We start from the raw sequence: 23,803 nt of genomic DNA on the forward strand, positions 1-23,803 counted from the left end.
ATGCTAACTGAAATAACGGAAAATTGAAATTCAAAAATCTCACGAGGGCCAGTGAACTCACAAATTTGAAAAATATTGAAACAGAAACTTTAACTCTAAAAAACATTAATTTTAGTAAAATTTAGTGCATTTCTAGTGATTTTATCGATATAATTTACAAAATAATACATTAAGTGATAATAACACATAGTTTTTGAATAAAATCTATTAGTAAAAACACAAAAATTAAGAGAAATAAGAAAAGCGGTAAAAAAGAAAAATTGGAAAAGGCACAAAATCGCTAATTAAACAACAATCTTGGATAATAGAATGCTTAATTATAATCTAAACTTGGTAATAGCATCAACAGTCTTCGCTAGTCTAACGTTATTTGGATTGTTCAATGTATTACTAGTTTTGAGGTTAGTTAAGTTAATTATGAATTACGCAAAGTTACTGGATCTGAAAATTCTTGATATTAAAGTTAATTGCAGTTGATTAATCAAGATTTTTGCAATTTTGATATTAGTTTTGGCTTATAATTCGATATTAAGTTGACTGGATCTTTTAAATACATTTTTTTATTCTTCCAGAAAAAAATTTCCAATTAAGGTAAACTGCTGGTTCTGTAACACAAATTTGCGAGTGCCTTACGATAACTGGAACAGCTTTACATGCCCAAAATGTCAACAATATAATGGATTTACGGAAGATGGAAATTATAATAAGGAAATAACCGAGCAGCACTACTCAAAACTTAATACAAATGCTTACTGCCAAAGATCTAATGCAGAAAAACCAGCCAGCAATGGATTCTGCGAATTTTGTTCCAGAAATCAGGAACTTAAAATTCATCAACTAGCCAACTTTAGACCTCGATGTGAAGATAATTATGACGAGGAAATTGAAGAATTTCGGTAAGAACTAATCTTATGTCCACCAGCATTAGTTATATCCTATAAATCTCTATTACAGACAAAAACTGGAGGATTCTTATCAATTATGCAACCACTGTCAAGGACACTTGAACAAGACATTAAATAAGATCAAGACAAAGTTCATCGGTTCCAAATTGTCTCAATTAGGCTCTAAATTTAACAAAAATTTAAATCAAACTGCCAAAATTATAGTCGACGATGGAAAAGTCATTTCCTATTTCATCACAACAATAATTTTACTTTTAAGCATTGCCAATTTCATAAGAGATATGAAAGTCAAATTGCCAGCATTTACTAATGACGAAAAGATTTTAGACATTTCTAATCATTTTCAAGTTTTCGTTTATACAATTATGGATATGATAACAAATTGGATGAAGGATATGAAAATTAATGAATTTTTTGAAGATATTGATAGAATCGCTATATGTGCTCTGATTTTAAACTCAATTTTAATTTTTAATAATCTTAAGTCTATTAAGATTCCTGTGATTATATCAATGACTTTATGGGCAACAAAAATGATGATTAATGAGGTTCCATTTGATGTTAAATATGAATCATCTTTAAGAGGAACAATGTCGATAATTTTGATAGTTTCATCGATCTTATTGTTTAAGGAGAAAAAGAAGGAGGAACTGGATGTGACAAATAATACAAGTTTTCACAAAATTCCAACAGAAATGCTAGAAGAATCAGACACAGAAGTTGATATGTCTGACACAAGTTCATTTTTCGATCATAGAAGTAACAAGACTGTATTTTCAAAGTCATCAAGACTTTCATCGAGTTTTCGTACAAGCTATGCCGATCCAGTCAAAACACTCAACAGTACAATTAAACATGACATTTCAAAGCCAATTGACATATTGAGTAATAAGAGTTTTAGCATCACAAAGGAAGTTTTGACTGCTGATCGTCATCAAGTACAAAATGACATAACTCGATTAAAATTATCAGATAAGAATGATGATGTCTTCTCATCAACATCAACAATTAAAGACTTTAATAATAGTCAATACTCAAATCCTTTTTCCCTCGAACGTAGTCGCTGTGATAGTCCAGCACCATCTGTAGCTAGTCTCTTTAGTACATCAACTAGAGCTCAATTAATTTCACCACCACGTCTTCATTCACCTTTAGTCTATACAAGTAATGCAACACCTTCATGGGTCGCTGGTGGATATTGGCAATCACCACAAAAGAAATATTTAAATGGACCAAAACCGATGATGTCAAGAAGCTCATCACAGTCATCAGGTTTGGGTACGATTGATGGATCTGATAAAAATTCACGAGAAGACTCAATGACGCATGAAGATGCAACATCGCTGTTTTCGGATCAAACAGCAAGTCATCGACGAAATATCTTTGAAATGCCACCAAGTCGATCGCTTTTTAGCAATACGGAATTTTTCAATCAGCCAAAACATCCCAATTTCTTTAATAGCACTTATAGTAACAACCCTAATACCAGTTTTAGAAAATATCGTGAAGCTAACAACACATTTTTTAAATAAATTAAATATTTTTGGGAACTAATGAATTGAAATTAAAACTACGAAACAATTATATAAGGTTGGTTTTTGGATTTGAATAAGATATTTCCGGTTATAAACGATTATTCAAAGCAACTTACCTCCTGAATTATGAATATAATTATTGTATGATATAATATTTTGTGATTATAATAATGTTTTGTTGAAAATAGGATTGTAAATAAAAAAGTTTTATTATTTTTTCTCTTGTAATACTAAATTTGGGTGTTTTGTAATTGAAAACTTTTTATTTCAGAAATTTTAAGGCTTCCTTGTTATGAAAATTCGGTCTTGTTATGTATTTTTGGAAACTTTGTTTTATTTTGAAACTTAACGGATTTTTTAAATTCAAATTTTAACGGTTGCTAGAATTTTAAATTTTTGCATCACATATTTTGCTTCATTTTGATCTTTTTGAATCTTAATTTTCCGTTAAAAAGCAAATTTTTGAAGAAATCACGTTTCTGCTTATTTTTAACTTTTTGAATCTTGAATTTTCCGTTAAAAATAATCTTTTTTTTAAGAAATCACATTTCTGCTTCATTTTGAACTTTTTTGAATTTTGATTTTCCGTTAAAAAGTAAATTTCTAAATTCAGACAAGATTTAATGAGATTTTCAAGTGCCTACCTATACAAAACCATTGACAGTTGAATCTTGGACATATTGAATGACAAACAATCAAAGTAAATCTTCAATTTTGGTATCCTCATCAAAATAAAGTCACAAAACATTTCCTTTTTCACATCCAGTACACAACTTCAATACTCAGCAAGCACTTAAAATTAATCGAAACAGAACAAAATTTTAAAATATTAATGACGATAAAAAATGAGAAAAAATATAAATAATTTCTCCATTCAATGCCATCCCCATCCTGCATCCATCATAAAATAAAATTCAAAACCATAAATGACTAAAGATGAGATATTGAAAATGTCTATCTATGAATAGATTTTTCGTCATCATTAAAAAGGCACATGAGAGCAACAACAACAGCAGCAAGGGAACTTACTTCTTTTCATAAGGAAAGAGGAAAAAATTGTCCTCGATGGCTTTTTATGTTATGGAAAATAGAAATATAAAAGTCAATGTGAAGGAATGAATATGAATGAATGAATGGTTGTATCATTTCGAAATAATATTTAAGTACTTCTTGGTTGATTGCATGATTGAGTATTTTTGACGTTGACTTCAATTGGTATCAAGGGAAAAATTTTTGTTGTGGATTATTCATCTGTTGGGTGAGTTAGAGAAGCATTTTGAGGAGATGTAAGAGATTGATGAAGAGTAGGAAAAGAATCTTGTAGCTGAAAACATCCTTGAGTAGCGAACGATCTCCGAATAACATAATGTGTTTGCTATGTCATCGCCACGTCGCTGTTTCTACGGTAAGATGCTGTAGTCTACGGTAAGATGAATGTGACTCATCTTAAGCCAGTATTGAGGGCAAAAGTTGATTTAACTCTTGGCGAGTAATTTTAACTCTATTATCCTATGAAGATTGAAAGAATTGAATGATAAGATACATTTCAAGCCAGTATTACCCAAAGTTCAAATTCGACTCAGATTTTGTATGGAAAAGTCGATTCAAGTTGTCTCGACTCCTTATGAAGCTTGAATCGACTTCGAGCTCTGTTCCAAATTATGTAAAGCAATATACTGTGCCAAGTTTAAGAAAACCAATGCCGTAAGCTCTTCAAAAAATAGAAAACATATGCGTGAATCGTCGACGTTGTATGAATTTGACGCGAATACGAGTACCAACAAGTCTGTTCCATACCTTCCTGTTACTATTATTCTCGTCATACAAGTCTACCCTAATAGGTATGAAACATGCCTTCATGAAACAGAAATATCACCCCGATAGGCTCAAAGTATTCATGGCAGTCAACTGGCTGTCATCTGGCGTACAAATGGTTGCCATTCATGTTAGCTGCCATAACAATTGTCACTTGGATGTCATATGGCCACCATATGACTGTTATGAAAAACTTCTGCCGATAGAGCAGTCACAAAACAGAACAAAACCAATCCTACTTAACCCCAAAATACAGCCCAGAAAGAATCCAAGATTATCCACTAGAATCCAAAATAAAAAAGAGCCATGCGGTTAAAGAAGTGAATATTTTTTTGCCTCAACAGAGTTATTTTTCATTTACATATTACAAATATTATATTGTGGTTATCATAAATCCCAAACAATATCAGTACACATTGTGTCTATATCCATCATAAGTCATTGTTCATTTCAAACATTTATTTATTTTTTTTATGCTCACAAAAATTTTCTTGAGATTCTTTCTTTATCCATATCAGATGATATAGACATTCATAGACAATAAATGAACGCATCAGTGAAATTGTAAGCACAAAATAAAAAATCTTCTCGTTCTTCTATTCAGTTCCTTTTTTTTTGCTATCCAATAATCTCCCTCTTGTGATTTTAAAAACCACTTTTTTGTCATTGACAAAAAAAAAGGAATCAACGATGAAGTAGAAAATAACAATACAATACATTTTGATCAATTTACAGCGGCAATAACATACAATACTATAAAGAGCCATTGAATTATCATTGTTGTTTGGCGTAGGATAGAACACAGAGAAGCGAACTGCTGTGATATTGCGGCATCCTTCTTATTTTCCTAAGGGGATCAATTTTTTTTGCGTATATTTTTTAGCATGTTTTGCAGGAGTTTGATTTGGTTGGGTGCTGTTCTGCTCTGTTTGTCTGTACTTCCTTCTTTATTTGTTTATTAGAAGGGGGATTGACTTGTTTCAAACAAGACAACCATGAGTAGGTTGAACTGTTCGAAACCTTACTACAATTAAGGTTCTAGAGATAAAGGTATAATTCTCCCCACAACATAGGGGATTTAAGCCAACCATCTTCTCAATTTCATGACAAGTGCTTTAACCTCCTAAGTAACCTAAGGTTGCACCGATTTGTACTCGAACCCACACCTTCTTAATTATTCGTCAATTGGTTTTATCTGCTAGCAACCAGAAGAGATTGGCGTTTGCGACTCGAATCCACTTCCTCTTAGCCCTTGGCCAACCAAGTGTTCCTATCTACTGAGCAACAGTAGATGCAATGCAGATTATAAGAGTGGAAATCGAACCCACGTCTTCTGATTTACATCATATCAAGTGCTCTTATCTACTGATCAGCAATCAAAGGATGGACTCGAACCCACACCTGTCAAGTGCTCTAATTTACTGAGCAACTGGAGATTGCAACTCAGAAAGTTCGAATGGCCACAAACTCTAACCCACTCTATCTGAATTACAGGTCAAGTGCTATTACCTATTGAGCAACCGGAGATGGCCTGAGTGGGATTCGAACCTTAGTCCTCTTAGTTACAACAAGTCAAGTTTCCTTACCAACTGAGCTACCAAGGACTACCAGAGAGAGTGGCAATGCTCGCTTAAATGTTCATTCTCAAGGATTCGCACATATTTCAAGACATTTCAGGAATTTAAGGAAAATGCGTCACCTGACACATATAATCAATACATTCCCACTTATTTAAGTTTTTTTTTGCTATGTTCTTCGTTTATTGTCATAACATAAAAAAAATATGCAAATGATGTTGTTTCGACTGATGATGGAACGGAAAGGAATCAAAATGTTTGCGAAATAAAAAAATATTCACGAATTTTCATGGAGAAACGCGCGTAACGGCAGTATCAATAATTTAATGCAATTGAATTGAATATTGTGTGAACTTTTACTTGATTAGTTTGTTGTGTGCTACATTTCATGTTAGCATGAAGTATATTGGCATTTAAAAAAAAGGGGATGGGAGGGTTGAATAGACCGAATATATCACATGCTGATTGCCAAAATAAATCATAGAAAATTAACTTTTTGTAAGTGCAATTTTAAATTTGAATAGGAAAAGTTTTTTTAAGTATTGCGATTTTTTAATATTTGAAGTTCTTTTATGTCTTTTTTGGCTCATTTGCATATCCAATTTCCATTAAATTATAAAATATTCATAATCGAATGAGATGTGCAGAATGTTCTTAGGGAGGTTTTAAGAATTGTTTGAAGTATGTTTTGGGACTGGATTGGGAATTTTGCATGTAATTGTAAAGATTAGTCAAATGTACTTTTTAGGATGAGTCAAGTAGATGAACTGGTAGTAGCTTAACATGACTAGATGATGTTTTTCTAACTTGAGTCATGCATCTAAACTTGATCATGCACTCAAACCTTAACCTACTACTATCAGGCAAAAGCATCACATAATGCCATCACGGTTCCATGAAAGCATCCTTTTCCTTGGGATACAGTTCTAAAGTTGGATATAAAGCAATTCTTTGACGGCACTAATGTCCATAATCTATAAAGATAGAATGTGAGTTGATCAAGGAACTATTATTCAAGATTTGAAAAAGAACATGCGATGAATTTCCGAGGCTGAAACTCGAATCCATGATAGTTGTGTCGGTGTGAAGTAATTAAATCCAGAAGAACATAATCATGAAGCAATTGAGAATTCTTAACTCACTTTACCTGAGTAAAAATTGCTGAAACTTATTTGAACCTAACGATGCAAGAACATATAGGTAACTCAAGGAACAACCGAAGGTCTGATCTCTTCTCAGTTTTGCTGTAGCTGGATTTGGTGCTCAAAGTCTAAAATTGTAGATTCAAACATAAAAACCAACTTAAAAGTGTCTAGAATGATCATGGACGGAAGCTATTGAATTTTTTCCATTGGGTCTTGAATTTGACAAACGAAAGCCAACAATTAGACCAGTTTCATGCGACATCTGTGAGAATCCATGGTTCAAAATTGATCTGTACAACCAGCAAAGTAACTTATTAAGTTGAATGATCAATTTACAATTGCAAGCGTTACATACTTTCCAAAAATACCCTCTAAATGACCATACAAAGCATATAGTAATAATGAAATCACAAACTTCAAAATTCAAATAAATTCGTCAACAAAGAACTAAGTACATACAAAAAATGCCAAAAACACTTCTGATCAACAAAGAAAAACCCCTTAAACAGCAAAAAATTGTTCATGACCAGTACATACACACAGGAAAAAAAAAACTTTCAAAGAAGCGATGAGTTTAATGGACTTTCTACTTGATTTACTGTTTCCAAAGGAAAATTCTTCTAATCTAACATTGTTGTCCCTTTTTTTTATTGAGCTTACATGATTCATGTGTGGGAAAAATTGAGTATTTTTTTTGCCATTATTCTCACATATACTCGAGTGTATTGAGGGTGTGGAAAGTAGTAAAGATGGAAAAGTGTTGGCATTTTCAAGTTTTTTTTCTTTCTCAATCCTTTACTGAGTATCAAGATGTAGAAGTTAACTCATTTACTGACTTTGGGGGGTTGTTTATGGGTGATGGTTGGTATAAAAAGAACTCATGGGATTACACTTGGGATTGGTAATTGGCAAGCGGGAGCCAGCAGCGACAGAGCCAGCTTCATGCGCTGACTGAGGGTGGCTATGGACCACACATGGTATAAAGTGGGATTTGGTTTGGATTCTGATAACCCTGTCTATGTTAATTGTGGACAACACAAACTTAAGTGGGACAGACAGCGATTAATTGACCTTTATGCCTAGTTGTACAGAATTCCTGGATTGGATGTGTAGAAAAGGACGCTAAAGTAGAACTGGATCAGGGTTTTCAATACCGATATTAAACCCTAAGCCTGATAGAGCAGGAACAGGCCGACTATAGACGTTCTTTCCGTGCGACAATAGGCTTACGTGAGCTTCCAGCCAAGGAAGTAAGTAAGTATGTCTAGCATCATCTTGTTATAACTTTAACATACGTTCGACTAGTTCTGTCATTTTAAATATAACCTCGACACTCGGTCGACTAATTACAGCCTGTTCCACTAGGCAAAGTCATAGATCAATCTATTTAAGAAGCTGGACGTCAGTTGTGAACGCATCCTATTTCTGAGTTAAGATGCACAACTTGTCTATACTTGAGTTGACAGAGTTGGCATAAAGGTAGGAATAGTCGACAAAAGCTGCTAAATAATCCTTTCTGCTGCTGTACCTTACCACAGGTTGCCATCATTCACCATCATTGGAAGTATGAGCATACATCACCCCACTCCTGTTGTCATCTCTGCCCCCCAAAAAAATCAAAAAAATTCAAAGAATTTCCATATCAAAAAATCAGGAAAGGAAATTTTCCATCAAATTTAATTACATCAGTAACGACAGTCAGTTGAAAATAAAAAGGCATAGAAAATAAATTTAATTGAAAATTTTCCAGTTAATACACATGAATTGCGGCAACAAGTTGTGGAGTCAAAAAAATAAAAAAAAATTTATTTTTACTCAATGCGTGATGGCAACAGTAGCTGAAGTAAGGGAATAATATAAAGTACACATACACAAAAAAAAAAGTTGCATACCTCGCGGCATCAGAACAATGCGCTCTTTCGCGTATGCGAGCGTGCGGATGATGGGAAAATATAGCAAAAATAGAGCAATGTGGAAGGGAAGCAACAGCGAAAAATTTTAGTTCACTCGCGAGATATTTATCTCTAATTTTTTGAAAATTATTTTTTTGTGAGCAATAAAATGATGATCTGAGTTTGGGGAAAAGGTTTAGTAACAGGCAGCGAATTCAATAGTAAGTCTGCATATCCATAGAGAATATAAGTTTACTTCGTGCTTTTGGGGAAGTTTAAAGACAAAAGAAAATCCGAAGTAGCACAAATTGGTTAATCAATCAAAAATGTAGTCAGGCGTGATTCCGTTTTGATGCTGGATTCGGTTTAAATCTGGTACATTGTCAGAGCCACGTCAGCCTGGTGCGGGATTTTGAATCGATTAACCGGCTTATGCTGTTTGAGAGCAGATGAAGTCTCCATTGAATCAGGTAAAGTTGATATTTTACAGGAACAAGACAATCTCGGCAAACCCGGTTCGAGATACTCAAAAATTTAAATAATCTCTGGAAGTTTATGGTATCCTGGAAGATACACAATGTACAAATAGCTGAACATACAGTCACTGGTTACCAAGACCCTAACTTTAGTGTAGATTCAATAAAATCCACCTCTTTGCCAGATTCACGTCAGGTCTGAGCCGTCAGTCTTCAGTCTTTTCTACGCCGTATGTTTTTCGGATATATCTTCTAATTTAGCATCTGCATACGTCCAACTTGCCATCATTTACATCTATTAGAGTAAGAATTCAAGTCAATTTTACAAGAAAATTGTCTATTTGTCTCAGACTTGAATTTGTGTTTGTGGATTTACATTTAAATCTGCAAATCAAGTTCAAATAATTCTGAATTTCAACCCATAACTCAGTTCACAAAGAAATTTATTTTACGCTTGCAGCAAAACAATTGCGAACAACATTTGCGTATACGCGGGGATAAAAACGGGGAACTAAGAGGAAGTTTGTATTATTCAATGATAATTAATTATACTTATAATTAGATTTTAATGACATTTTTCACACATATTTTTGATGTGTAGCCATTATTGACTTTCAATAGAGCATCATTGTACAGTTAATTATGTACATCACGGTCGATGCTAATGATATAATGATGTCTTTGTTTGTTATGCTACCCGCCAAACAATTTCATCGTCGACGTGCCACAAGTTGCATGATAAATATTTTTATATAATAAAAAAATGAAATTCGATACAAAAAAAGAATTCGCGTCGTGCTGAATATTGTGGAAAGTTCGAAAGGGTCACAATGCTGTATGTTTTCGACAACCTCATCAATTGGGTTAAATCAATTAGGGGTTATAGCAAAATATTTTGTTACTCATTCCTGTATCCTCCCCCCAACAACAACATACATAACATTGGTGAATGTTCAAACTCCCACAATTTTGTGTTTAAACACATGTTTTTGGCAATTGAAATTGACTTATGGGCTTATGTATTGAAAGTGAGAGTTGAGCATGCTACAATATTTTTTTACCGTGCGGTTTTGTGAAACAGGTGATAATTTCATTTAAGTTTGTCTATAAGAAATTTTAATTTGGAGAGGAGGTTAAGGAACATTTATTCATCAACCGACATTCTTTTTTTGTTCGTGTTAACCTCAAAAACCGATCAGGATGTGATTGGGGAAATGGGAAGTTTTTTTTGGGAACTTTTTAGGGATATAGTTTGGATTAGTTTGCAATAATTTAAGAAGTTTGTGCTGGTAAAATTCTATGATTAATGACAAATGGCATTATAAGTAAAACTGTTCAGCAAAATATGTTTTGAATCCTTCCTAACTGCACCAATGAGTCTTAAGAGGAATTGTCTTGCTATTTAATAATTTATTGGAGTAATCATGAAGAGAAATGTCTCTCAAAACTGGATCAAGTTCAATATTTTCCGGGATTGTCTCGATCTATAGAATCTGTCAAAGCTTACACAACAGGAGTCCTTTGGAATGAGCTACATAAGAACGATCTAAAAGACAAAGAGCATGCTTTTATGATAAAGAAAAAGTTGAGATTTGGACATTATTAGCGCTAGAATTGAAGAATAACTCGTTTAAACAAAGGTTTAATAATGTCCAGCATGAAATTAAAAATTTATAGTTGCGCAAAGACCATTTACAGCTGACATTAGTTCAACACGAAAAAATTGGCTAAGCGATGTTACTGAAACCAAGATGTACAGTTCAAAGTGAGTTACGAACTACTTCTTTGATGACAATGTGGTTTATAACCTAAAATTAATGCTGCGAGATGCGTTTCCAGTTAACTGTAAATTTTATTCGATGATTTTGATCAGGCTTAATTGAAATGTTCGCTCAAAGAGAGTAAGCTCTTAACAGTATGCTCTTTGCTTGTTTGCTGCTTGGGAGACATTATTTCAATTTGATTTAATCGGAAATGACAAGCAGAGCTCCAAGTCGACTTAAGACTATTTTTCTGTACTAAATCCTAGTCGACTTCTAGCTCAGATGGCAAGGTTTAGCTCTTGAAATTGGTTAGTGCTCAAATTATGAAGTAATACCATTTATGAATGACCCGCAATGATAACAAAGAGTGCCATCTATCAATAACCTCTAATGATTCTTACATCCAACATAAATTCATCCCACCTTCACATTTATCATTATGATGTTGATGACTTTTGAAAGCGCATTGAAAAATTCTTTTATTTTTTTTTCTTCCCTCATATTTTAATGTCGAAGTAATTTTTGACACATGGTGACTGTATGCTTTAAATAGGTGTTTAATTTCGACTTTTTTAAGAAGACAGAAAAAGTTTTCACCCCAAAAAATAAAGAATTTCCACGTCGATGCTGCAAAAAACTTTTTCCTTTCATCCTTAATTTGTTGTTAAATTAGTCGCAGCACCTTTGTCGAAGCATACATGTCTCACACCATCTGTGATGTATAGAAGCGAACATTAATTCCAGATAAACACGAACACATGTTAAGGAAGAATGGATGAAACATTGAAAATAATTAATTTTATTGATAATGACGCGTTATTTGATTTTTTGTCATGTTTAATTTAATTAATTAGCGACTGAAATTGATGGAAATATTTTTATATCCCACATTATACATCACATTTTGTGGAGCGCATGGAAAGAAAATTCCTTTTTTTTGCTCTGTGCTCCCTCCTTCTTTTCTATCAGTACTTTTTTGTGTCGTGTCGATTAGATTCTCGAGTGGGTTTGTGCGGGGGTGGATTGACAATGTCTCGGATTCGATTATCGCTTCTTCTACTTGTTGTCGTTTTTTATGGGTGTGATTTTTAGCGGAATTATTGAAATTGTTAACGATTGATGATGAGGTTATGTTGTGGTTTTTTGTGGGTATTTTGATGTTTTGTGCCAGTTTTGTGTTCCTCACACAAATCGGAAGAATTTTTAGTATCTCGAATCAATAAACATCTCATTAAGATGGGCTGAAATCAACATTTACAGTAACATCGGGACAACATTGCGTCTTTTCATTAATACGGCAACGTTACGGCAAACGCGATGTGCCGTTCGGGTAATGCCTGCCTAGTGCTATTTGAACTTTAAAATTCAACAAGTTGTACAGACCACAATTACAATGAAGATCTCAATATCTCAACCGCATACGCCATATGGTTAATAACATTTCCAAACAATTTTGACGGCACACTAGTAAACCGCGGCGCACAGGTTGTCCTCCACTGATGTTGATAATCTTTATATTCGATGTTTCAGATGATATCCCAAAAATGCGCTTCTTTAATTACACTTGAAAGTCTTCCTAACTTCCATCCATCCACATCTTCTAACTGTCACTATAAATTAAGCATTAAACAATTTGATTAGCTAATTGACAATAATAGATTCATCCATTACGAATAATTTTTCATGTCCTCGTCGAAGCTTATGGAGTCAGACACATCAGTTCACTTGAAAACCGGTCCCTCAATCTAATAAGTAGTAGCAGTAAAAAAAGTTAAAAAATTCGTCACATAGAAAAACTTTTCCATTAAAACGTTTTAGCAACAATGCTTGCGGTGAATGAGGAAACTTAAATTGTACGAAATAATTTTTAATTGTTTTCAATTTTTCGTCACAGCAGAAAGAAGCAGAAGTAGAAAAAAATATATATAAAACGTTTCACTTTCTCATTTCTGGCATTTTTCAATTGTCAAACTTTTAACCGGGCTAATTTTTCCCTATTTAGTTATTTGTGGATATTACTTAAACTTTCATCGTTTCTCTTTTTGCTGCTTTTTTTAATGATGAGAAATGGGTGAGTTTGACGTTTTTATTACTGATTAGTTTTCAGGGAGGTTGGGGAGGATGTTTGTGGTAATGTGGATGCCTGCATAGTAAAGAACTTGGTTAGACATTGATGGAATTCTCCTGAATTCTCAATTTAATGATTAATGAGAAGATTTCCGTTTTTGACGTATGAAATTACGTACGTTTTTTGACGTACGTAAATACTTACGTATTGTGACATTTTATAGCAAACGTACGTAAATACTTACGTAATTTCACATACGTAAGGGGCCGTTCACTTATTACGTTACGCAAAAAAACGGATTTCTAGACCCCCCCTCCCCCCCTCGTTACAAAATGTCGTTACAAAAAAAATTTTTTGGTTGAGGCTGTTACAAAATCCTAGACCCCCCTCCCCCCTAAAAAGCGAACGTAATAAGTGAACGGCCCCTAAGCAAATGCACTCAAAATTCGATCTAATTTCACAACAAAAATCATCAAAAACTTCAAAAAAGTAATTATTATTTTCATCTCAATTCCTTTAATGACGCAAAATATAATCAAAAATAGGAAATCACTCACATAAACAATATTGCGTAAGCATGCAGACAGCAACTATAAGAATCCTTGAACACAAAAATCTCATCAATCTTTATTTTCACTTTAAAAATAAGTATTAGATTCCCGAGCGACACATATGAAGAAAACCGAGGTAGAGTATTCAGTTAGGAAAGCGAGCAATAAGTAACTTGATCCTCGGTTCTCCTGCCTCTAAAGTCTATGGAAATTTAAGAAATGTCACAGCAAAAGTATAGTATTCATTATAAGCACTAGAATTTAAGGCTCTGCCAAACCTCTTTTACTAATACCAAATGGAAGCCGCTTCCCTTTGGCAGCCATATAGACACCATTTGGACTCCAAATGGAAGCCGCTTGTGATTCCATCCCAATTACTACACTTTCTATTAAGGTTTTCCTGACCAACTCTTTGTACCAGTACTTGGTTTAAGGCCAATCAACTGGATAACTGGATAACCAGTCAACCTTATTAACCATCGTAAGACTGCCCAAAAATTGTCATCTATGCTGCTCGGGATTTACTATTTAAATCAGTTCCACATTCCAAACTCATTCGCATAAATCGAGGAAATTTAAAACTTGACATGACGCACATCCGTACATAATCTAAATATAAGCCATAATAATCTACGTCAAAACATCTCTTAAAGTTCACAGGAAATCAAAGAGAAAGTGAAAATTTTCATGCGAGATCCTTAAAGCACAAAAACTTTTCGGTATGTAACATAATCGTTACAATAATCAACATCGTCTCTAAAGCTTTTTAAAGCTATTTAAAGATACCCAAAAAATTCCGTAATTAAAGTCATCCACCATCATTTCCATTCATGTTGTCTTGGAGATGATAAAAGGCAGTAAAAAGCCCAAAAAGCATCTCAAAATTATCGATTTTCATTGGCCTTTCTATCAAAAGCGACTAAGAAGATGTGGAATTTATAGAAAAGAAATGCTGAATGAATGAATGAACGAGAAGACATCTCGAAGAGGATTTTAAGGCATGATGGGGAAGAGTAAATTTAATTACAACTAATTAAACTCTTTTTTCGCTGTGTGGATCTCGTATTTTTTGGTTTTTATAGTGCTGAATTGTGCTTATTTTGACTAACTGGGTTGATTTATTGACTACGTGTTTAAGATGCTGAGTAAATTGTTGGACTAAGTTGAATTTTGAAGCAGAATTTAGTGATTAGTCTGAGCATCCTGACCGTAGAATGATGAATATAGTCACCAAGGTGCCACTCGATCGTCAAATTAACGGAAAGACGTGAAGGTGCCTTGGTGGTTGCATAAAAGCGGAAATTATCCAATCAAGGACACAATAACCCGAATTGCTGCCAAACAAGCTGCGACTAGACTGAAATTGACATTTTATGGCAAATTAATTAGAAATCAAGCTTAAAACTAGGCGTACAGTCAACTAAATGCAGGGTGTTGTACTAAAATAAGGAAAGCTTGAAGATTCTGAACCCTGTTTTTCGTCTAATTCTAGACAGAGTTAGCAAGAGGATTAGTGGTCAAATAACTGTTGAGGATATACGCTAACAGCGCTATTTGGGCATCATTGGATTCTTCAAGGACTTAGGCATTCTTAAGAGACTTTGGGATGTTACAACAGATCATCAGTTATATAGTGCCGATTTTGCTTTAAGCAGCTTTAACCCAATATATCATTCTATTCTAACGGAAGACAATAATTTAGGCAAGTAGCCATCAACGAAAACCGTGAATCGATGGCCATTTCCTGTTTGTGTCTAAGTTCCTAAATTCCAACTCTAATTTTAGGTCCTTCAAATTACTCCAAAACTAGGTAACTTGGTGAGACATTGACACAATGTGCCACTGGATCCTGAATATTATCATTTAATCTTCTAAGTCCTGCTAAATTAAGCATCAAACCACCCGAATTCGCCTTAACCATCCTTTCACTAACTTTCTCTCCACATTTTTTTAGTTATCTTTTCTTCGTTTTTCTTGTTTATCGTCTTTTGTGCTGTGCTTAAAATAAAATAAAATAGTAGGACAGTATGGAAGTAAAAGAAAAGGAGAGAAGACACAACAAAAAAATAGCACAAGCAATGTCGTCTGGCGCTTAAAGCCCTTTTTTTGTGTGTGTATATATATTTGAAAATGCTATGCGAATTAAGAAGCTTCGGTACGTACCGAAAAGTGTTCCGAGAAAGCGTGTACATAGCTATCATAGTTAGTTAGTTCAAGGACATTTGTGATGTTGTTATTAAATGTTATGATTATACTACAATGTTGTTTGGTCCCTTACGCTATATACATAATATTTTTGGAAGCAGATGTCTTGTATGTCTAGCAAAATGTGTGAATGTTGGTGGTTTGGAAGAAAACAACAAGCCCTGTCAAGTCGGAAACAAAAATGAGAACAGCAGCAGCAGCAAAAAAATCGATATTTTTAAAGGCTTCCACTTTAATTCCTTTCAACTTCCATTTTTATGCATCAAAATTGTACACAAAAGACGGAAATAATTTCGGTTTTTTGCGTCAAGTCACTTTAAAAAGTTGTCTCATGTCACACATTTAGTTTGTTCCTTTATGTGCTGTTCCATCCCCTTAATTTTCATCATTATCATCATCATCTACTGAGATCCTTTCTTGTTCTGCGATCCGAAACAAATGAAAAATGCAATTTTCAGTTTATGGAATATATTCTGTGACTGTCTCAGGTTCGGTTCCGGAGAGTGAAAATTGATGAATTTTCCGAGAGAGTGAAAATATCCAAAATCGTCTAAAAGTGCATCAGGGTTGATTGTGAGGGTGTTAAGGATGTTTGTAGTTGTAACATTAACATGTGTGAGTGCACTAATACAACTACAAAAGGAAATCCCTTTGACTGTATGTGTGAGTCAATTTTCTCAATTTTTTCTGGTTCTTTTATTCCAATTTTTCTTTTAACGGCAATAAGCAAGGAAAAGAAAAAAAAAATATAATTCTACTTCAGTTGACAATGACACGAAGCACATCGGAGATGATGCATAAGCATAGCGACTCTCAATATCTGTGTGCGCCCCCGAATATATATAGCAGCAGCAAAAAAAATTTTATATTGGAGATTTCGATTTTTTATATCCCCCTCATGCCGTTTTGCACATGATATATACTTGAAGCTTACTATTAGCTCCAAAAAAAAAAGGAAGAATAATAAGAATATAAAGGGAATGAATCGTAGAATTTGTATATGTATAATATCGAGTACGGTGATATTTTTTTTATTTCTCTTCCTTCTTCTTCAAATCCACACAAATCCTGAGAAGAAAAATTGGCAGAGAAGCAGCAGCAGCAAAAAAAAAAGGCGCTTTGGAAATAAAAAAAAAAAGAAATTGAGAAATTCGGAAAAAAATTGCCATTTGCCACGCCTTTCAATCATTACAACAACAAATATGTGTATATGGATGGATTTTTTCCTATATGCTCGATGGTTCTCCTATGCTTTTTTTTTCTGTTATTCACGACTGAATATATCTATAGACTCTATATAGCTTTCTGCATGGATGTAGAGTATGAGGCAAGCTTCCTTTACTTCGTACGATAAGGTTGAAGCTCTCACCATACGGTTCAATATTTTATATGATGATGACGATGCTGATGAATAGGGTATGAGGGATGGAAGTAGCATTCTATAGCATAGAGCTTTGAAAAAAGGAAATAAATTGGTTTGAAGCTTTTTTCCAGTATGTGTATATAGAATCTATATTCATGTACATAAATAGAATCAAGATGGTATGAGGTGAGGATATACATTCACATCTCCAATGTGTATCTCTGAACTGAACTGAATATAGAAACAAAATGAATGGCTTTTTTTTTATTTTAATCTATGCAAAGATATATAGAGCGATCGAAATGTACATGACATTAGGAGCAAAGCTCCATTTGTTACCACCACTGAACGGAAAGAATGAAAGGAATATAAAAAAAATGAGAGACTGAATATACGAGTGGAGATGAGGGGAGTGAGTGAGATAGAGCAAAAAAAAAAGTTTTTATTTTTTTTATTCTCCACTGATGTCGAGAGAATTGAAAGGAAAGAAGGAAAATGCGATTTATAATTAAATATTCGAGCTTCGACGACTGTTGAGGAAAAAATGGATTGGTGATGTTTTGTGAGGATAAATGATAAGGCGCAGTTTATGATTATCATATGATGAGGTTGATTGTTTTTGATGATTTATTTGATGTGCTTCGAAAAATGTTACCATGAACCGTATGTTGTGTGCATTTTCAATTGAGGCTTACTTTTAAAGTGTGCCTCGAAAAATAAAAGGTCCACCACTGATTTATGATATCCTAGGAAATAGCAAGGCAAACTGGCAGTTACTGTTGAAGACCAAAAGCAGAAATTGAAACTTGATTGATTATCCATTACTTAAGTGCTGAGTTTTGAGTAAAATATCAATTACTGGTCATAAATGAATGACTTTCATGTGACCAGATCTGTAAATATGGAAATTAAACCATTACGGTGTCGATCCGGCACTACATTGTGAAGTGACTGCAAATCAGTGAACTGAAGTTTTGTCATTTTCAAACCGTTCCGATCTAAGAATTTGCAGAAAAAGTTATTTAAATAAAAAAAAGTAATATCAGACAATGGACACAAAAACATTTCAGTTTTGATCAAGTTTTGATAATCAGAGATTCAAACTTCTATACGTTTAATAATTTTCCTAAATTCTGTTAGTTTATTCATTTTACTGATTCTGTGACTATTTATATTCAAATTGAAAATTTTTAAATATGTCTAAAAAATTAATTAATTAAATTTTAAAAAGTTCAAAGACATAAATACCTAGTAGCTATACCTAGACAGTGCAAAAAAAAAAAAATTAGTACTAAACTGGGTCCAATTGCGATTTTTCCGTATTTGAGATTTGAACTCTCTATTTTAATATTAAATTGTTTGTAATTACAAAATTCATATTTAGAGCACATTAATAATCTAAATTTCTGCAATTGATTTCCTTAACGTGATAAGTGAACGGCCCTTTAAAGTCCGCTTAAATCAACTTGAGACAATAACTCTGAATGGAATAAATTTTGATAAGTCTATCCTACATACCCTAACAGGCGATGAGGCCGCTTTTAGGTACCGTGGTGGTATTTCTGTTTTATGGAAGTACAATCTTTGCCTGTTAGGAATATGTCTAGAAAATAACTTGATATATCATGCCCAATTCCCCAAAAAATCAAGGTTTGAACTAGATAGAAGGTCGATTATTTGCAGCCTGTTCCACTTGGTATCTTGAGAAATTTATTCCTGATATACCTCAATACCGTCTCTAGAAAGAACCCCCTATGCTCCAATAAAAGACATCAATCAGCCATCCAATAAATTAAACAAAAAAACCCATTCATCACATCTCCAAATCCAAAGACAAAGTGCTCCAAAATTATCAAACGAAAATTTCCATCTCACAAAATCCACTAAAAGAAATGAAAGAAAAGCGAATGAACATACATACATACATATAGATCTATAGCGAATAGAAAGAAATACAGATGAAAAAAAAAGAAACGAGTGAGAAAAGGAAGAAAAAAAAAATTTTGCACAAAAAAAAATGAGAGCTTTTTGGGATGAATGTTGGCAGCAGCATAAAAAAAAAATATTTTCTTTCTTTTTCTTCTAGTTTTTCTGTATGCATAAAACGTACGCTATTTAATTTAAAAATTGAATTCGAAATGTGTTCGCCTGCTGATGACTATGGATGTTGGATTTTTTATACATTTTTTTTTCTAAAAGCAGCAGTTGAAAGTAAGAGAAGAATGAGTAGGTTGATGTTGAGCTATGGATGATGTCTTTTATATGAGCATTTGACAATGCCAGACGAAAAACTTTTTTTTTTATTATTATATATCGGAATTAAGGAAACGAAAAGAATAAGCAAGTATACAGCATAGATGAACCAAAATTCGAAATCAACACAAAAGGGTCTCGAGGATGTGGCTGATTTATGAATTCAAATTTTTCAGGATTTGAATGATGGAAGGACTGTATATCTATACATAGTGGACCGTAAAAGGGATTGGATATAAAAACTTATTCAATTTCCTCTTGTTATTTTTTTTCTCACTTCTGCTTGCCCCATTTTCAATATTTGACCCTCATTTCTGGGTGGTGGATAGTGGGAGGCTTAGTAATGAATTAAGATAGCCAAAAAAAAACTTTTTGGGAATTTTAACGAAGTACGAAGAAAGGAAGAAGCATGGACCATGAAAATTGATGCATGTTCGAGCACACACATAAATAAAAAAAGGAAAAAAAGTCTTTTTTTCTCCTTTCGATTGAGGGGAAATTCTCACCAACACATCCACAACTTTCTCACTCACACAGCCATACTCAAGGAATTTGCAGGAGAAAATCTTCCTTTCACGATACTTTTTTCCGCAATTGACAAAAAAAGGAGAAGATTGAAGGAAGTAGAATGAAAAAAAACTTTCACATAAATGCTGTTCTATGTGGAGAGCAACATGCTACATGCAGCAGAACAAAAGGAAAATATGGAAATAAACTGTTATTGCATTTGGCCATGCAAATTTGTTTGCAATTTCCCTCACAATAAATTTCCTATTTCATTTTACATAATCACATTTATCTATTGTAAAGTAAATTATCAGGTTTTTTTTTGTGTGCATTATTTGTATGGTATGCTTGTTGTACCTTTATTATGTGCTCAGTGGAGGGACAAATGAAAAAAAAAAGAAATTATTGCAATGTGAAAAACATTATTATCATTATTTTGCAATATGCTTATTTTTAAGGGATGGGGTGCAATCATGTTGATATTGAGGAATTGTTGGTGAAATTTTGATGGACGGCCTTAACTTAGCAGACTCTAAAGAGCCTTAGCAGACTCTAAAGAGCCTTAGCAGACTCTAAAGAGCCTTAGCAGACTCTAAAGAGCCTTAGCAGACTCTAAAGAGCCTTAGCAGACTCTAAAGAGCCTTAGCAGACTCTAAAGAGCCTTAGCAGACTCTAAAGAGCCTTCACAGACTCTAAAGAGCCTTCACAGACTCTAAAGAGCCTTCACAAACTCCTTAGAGCCTTCACAGACTCCTTAGAGCCTTCACAGACTCCTTAGAGCCTTCACAGACTCCTTAGAGCCTTCACAGACTCCTTAGAGCCTTCACAGACTCCTTAGAGCCTTCACAGACTCCTTAGAGCCTTCACAGACTCCTTAGAGCCTTCACAGACTCCTTAGAGCCTTCACAGACTCCTTGGAGCCTTGACAGACTCCTTAGAGCCTAAGCAGAATTTTTAGAACCTTGACAGACTCTTTAGAGCCTTCACAGACTCCGTAGAGTCTTCACAGACTCCTTAGAGCCTTCACAGGCTCCTTAGAGCCTTGACAGACTCTTAGAGCCTTAGCATACTCAATAGAGTCTTATAAAACTTAAAAGAGCCTCAGGAAACTAGATAGTACCTTAGAAGACTTGACAGGGCCTTAAGAGACTTGATTCAGTTCCGGAAGACTTAACAGAGCCTTAGGAGACTCCTCGAAAGTCCCAGCATCATGATCAATCATTAGTAGCTTCATTAAACCTATCATAATCACAAATGGACACAAAATATTTCCACAATAAATTTCTCAATTAATGTTGAGCATAAAATTCACCGTAAAAAGCAATAAAATTAATAAATGACATCGTCCACAATTCCCAATAACAATTAATGTTTTAAAAATATATCCGAAAATAAATAAATACATTTTATATCCCGCGTGTATGTGTAGCGAATGGTGATGTCATGTGAATATTTGCAAATAATTGGAATGAGTGGATATGATAAAAAAAAAAGTTTAATGAACATTTTGAGGCCATCCAAATAATTCGATGTCAACAAGTTTGTTTTATGGTGTATTATATCAGACATATACACATTCGAACTTTATTTTTGGATATAACTTTTTTTTATAGCCGAAAATCATAAAAATTAATTGCAATGACTTTTAATCGAATTTTTCCTGTTGGAATTTTAATGGTTTTTCTGGTTGTTCATGGTTATTTTTTGAGAGGCTGGAATGGGAGATGATCGTCAATTTTTGGACAGAATAAAGGCTGATGCGGATGGAAATGACAGGAATTTTATTGCATGGGAATGATTGGATGGAACAAAAAATGTTGGATATTTATTTTTAATTTTGATAGTGTGGATTGGATGTTGAGTATTATTGGAACTCATCCTTCGTCCTCAAACTAAACCAACGACAGTATTGGACCAGATTTCAAGGTCGTGTGACTTTCAATGATCTTCCATAACGGCACACACGTAAATGATGCCTATATGACAGCCAAGTGGACGTTGTATAGTTTTTATTAGACGGACCTATATAATTAGAAGCTAACTGTTACTGGACTGCAACTGGAAAGTATCACACGAATTTGGATGAACTACTACGCGGATATGGATGAACTATCACGCGGGCATGATATGGACAGCTTAGTTCTAACTTCATATTCGGCATTGTTGACGTGCAATCATCATAAACTTTTAACTCAGACCTCACGACATCTATTCCAACTCTCCCCAATTCCATCCAATCAAGAACTGCCCATAAATCACCAAATTCCTCCAAAAATACCTCAAAATTCTCCTCCAAACCAACCATAAACTTCCCTTAAAAACCACACAGAATAAAATAAAAATTTCGATGAATATTCATCGCGACTGAAAAGTTTAAACAAAAAAAAAGTGATCATCTCAGGAAATGAATGGCCATGCTATCCAACACAAAAATAAAATTTCAATAAACGACTATGTGAGCGTCTCGCCTCTTGAAACTCAATGATTCACTTCCTTCCTGTGTGCTTTACAGCCCCTGCTTGCTTACAGAAACAATAACAAAAAAAAAAAATGTCTCTTGAGTATGCTGAGCATTTAAACAATAAAAGCGTTAATTAAAACGCGCATAAATTATCGAGAGTTCTTTTTAGAGGACATGGAAAAAGTATCATTTCCCTATAATTTATAGCATTTGGCATCATGGATGGATTTCCTTTATTCTTGACTGCTTTAAGATTCTTATCTGACAATATAATCGAGAATATCGAAAAAATCCTCATTTGGGGAGATCCGAAATTGAAAATTAAGAAGATGAGACAATAAATGTGTCGCAAACTATTAATTTACGTCAAGTCATAGTTTTTAGAAAATTATCAGATGAATAAAGATGTCCCCTCAAGTCATCGGCATTTCCCTCTTTACGCTCTATCGCTTAAATACATCCATCTCTAGTCATTTTGACAACACAAAAATATAAAAGAAGCAAAAGAAAATTTCAATAAAATTCAAGACAATTTTCATTCCATTGAGTCTATAAAAGATGTTAGTAGGAGAAAATTATGGCTTAGAGAGAAAATTAAGAACAGAAATTTGATGTTGAAATTTTTATGTGTTTTTTTGGAAAAAGTTTTTTTTTTATTTTTGATAACTTAGACAATTGGTTGTTGATGTGGAAGAAATCAATAATTTAGGATGGAAGATGAAATAGATACTGCATAAGTTAGCTTGTTGGAATGGGATTCTTGTAATGGTTTATCAACAGTATATCGTTGGGAGTGCTGTAGTAAGGGGAATACAGAAAATTTATGAATTATGTATAGCACTTTTCTGGATAGCACAAATCTGTTAATCCAGCCAAAATTCGGCAAAAGATCGCCTTGACTCTGACTAGAGTTACACCATGCTAGAGTTAGAGTCAGAATTGGATCCAAAGCTATGTCCAATGATTTCTCGTCGCCAGCTTCTACCATTGAGCAATCGAATATATGACAAAATCTAATAACACCAAAAACGCTTAATCGATCCAGAGTGCGGCTACCTGAAAATCGAAAATTCGACATTTGATTGTCGAATTTTTTCTCAAAATTCGATATTTCATTAGAAAAATTAAAAATAATTTGACAGTTAAAAATTTTGTAATCAAATAAAAATTTACGAAGTTTTCAACAGAATCTCTCATTCTATTACAAATTTTGGAGCTTCTAATACCCTAATTCAATTCACTTGATGTGATTTATCGTGGTTTAGTTCATAAATTAGCAAAAACAAT

General features: G+C 33.7%; 1 protein-coding gene across 1 annotated transcript; it reads left to right on the plus strand.

Moving 5' to 3' along the window:
• Nucleotides 1–80: 80 nt before the first annotated feature.
• On the plus strand, nucleotides 81–2,675 carry LOC139093842 (transmembrane protein 201 homolog). The gene is made up of 3 exons (XM_070644694.1): nucleotides 81–401; nucleotides 573–896; nucleotides 955–2,675. The coding sequence occupies exons 1-3, from the start codon at nucleotides 310–312 to the stop codon at nucleotides 2,435–2,437; spliced, it is 1,899 nt and encodes a 632-aa protein (XP_070500795.1). The 5' UTR covers nucleotides 81–309; the 3' UTR covers nucleotides 2,438–2,675.
• Nucleotides 2,676–23,803: the final 21,128 nt, after the last annotated feature.

The sequence above is a fragment of the Chironomus tepperi genome, unplaced genomic scaffold (assembly GCF_022539635.2).
Source record: "Chironomus tepperi strain 1889 unplaced genomic scaffold, CSIRO-AGI_Ctep_v1 contig_343, whole genome shotgun sequence".
In the NCBI taxonomy this organism is placed as follows: domain Eukaryota; kingdom Metazoa; phylum Arthropoda; class Insecta; order Diptera; family Chironomidae; genus Chironomus; species Chironomus tepperi.

Excerpts from the sequence above, each read along its gene's own strand:
- LOC139093842 (XM_070644694.1), top strand. The coding sequence starts at position 310 with ATGCTTAATTATAATCTAAACTTGGTAATAGCATCAACAGTCTTCGCT. Across the intron at positions 402-572 it reads AATGTATTACTAGTTTTGAG|AAAAAAATTTCCAATTAAGG; the intron begins GTTAGTTAAGTT and ends TTATTCTTCCAG. Across the intron at positions 897-954 it reads GAGGAAATTGAAGAATTTCG|ACAAAAACTGGAGGATTCTT; the intron begins GTAAGAACTAAT and ends TCTCTATTACAG.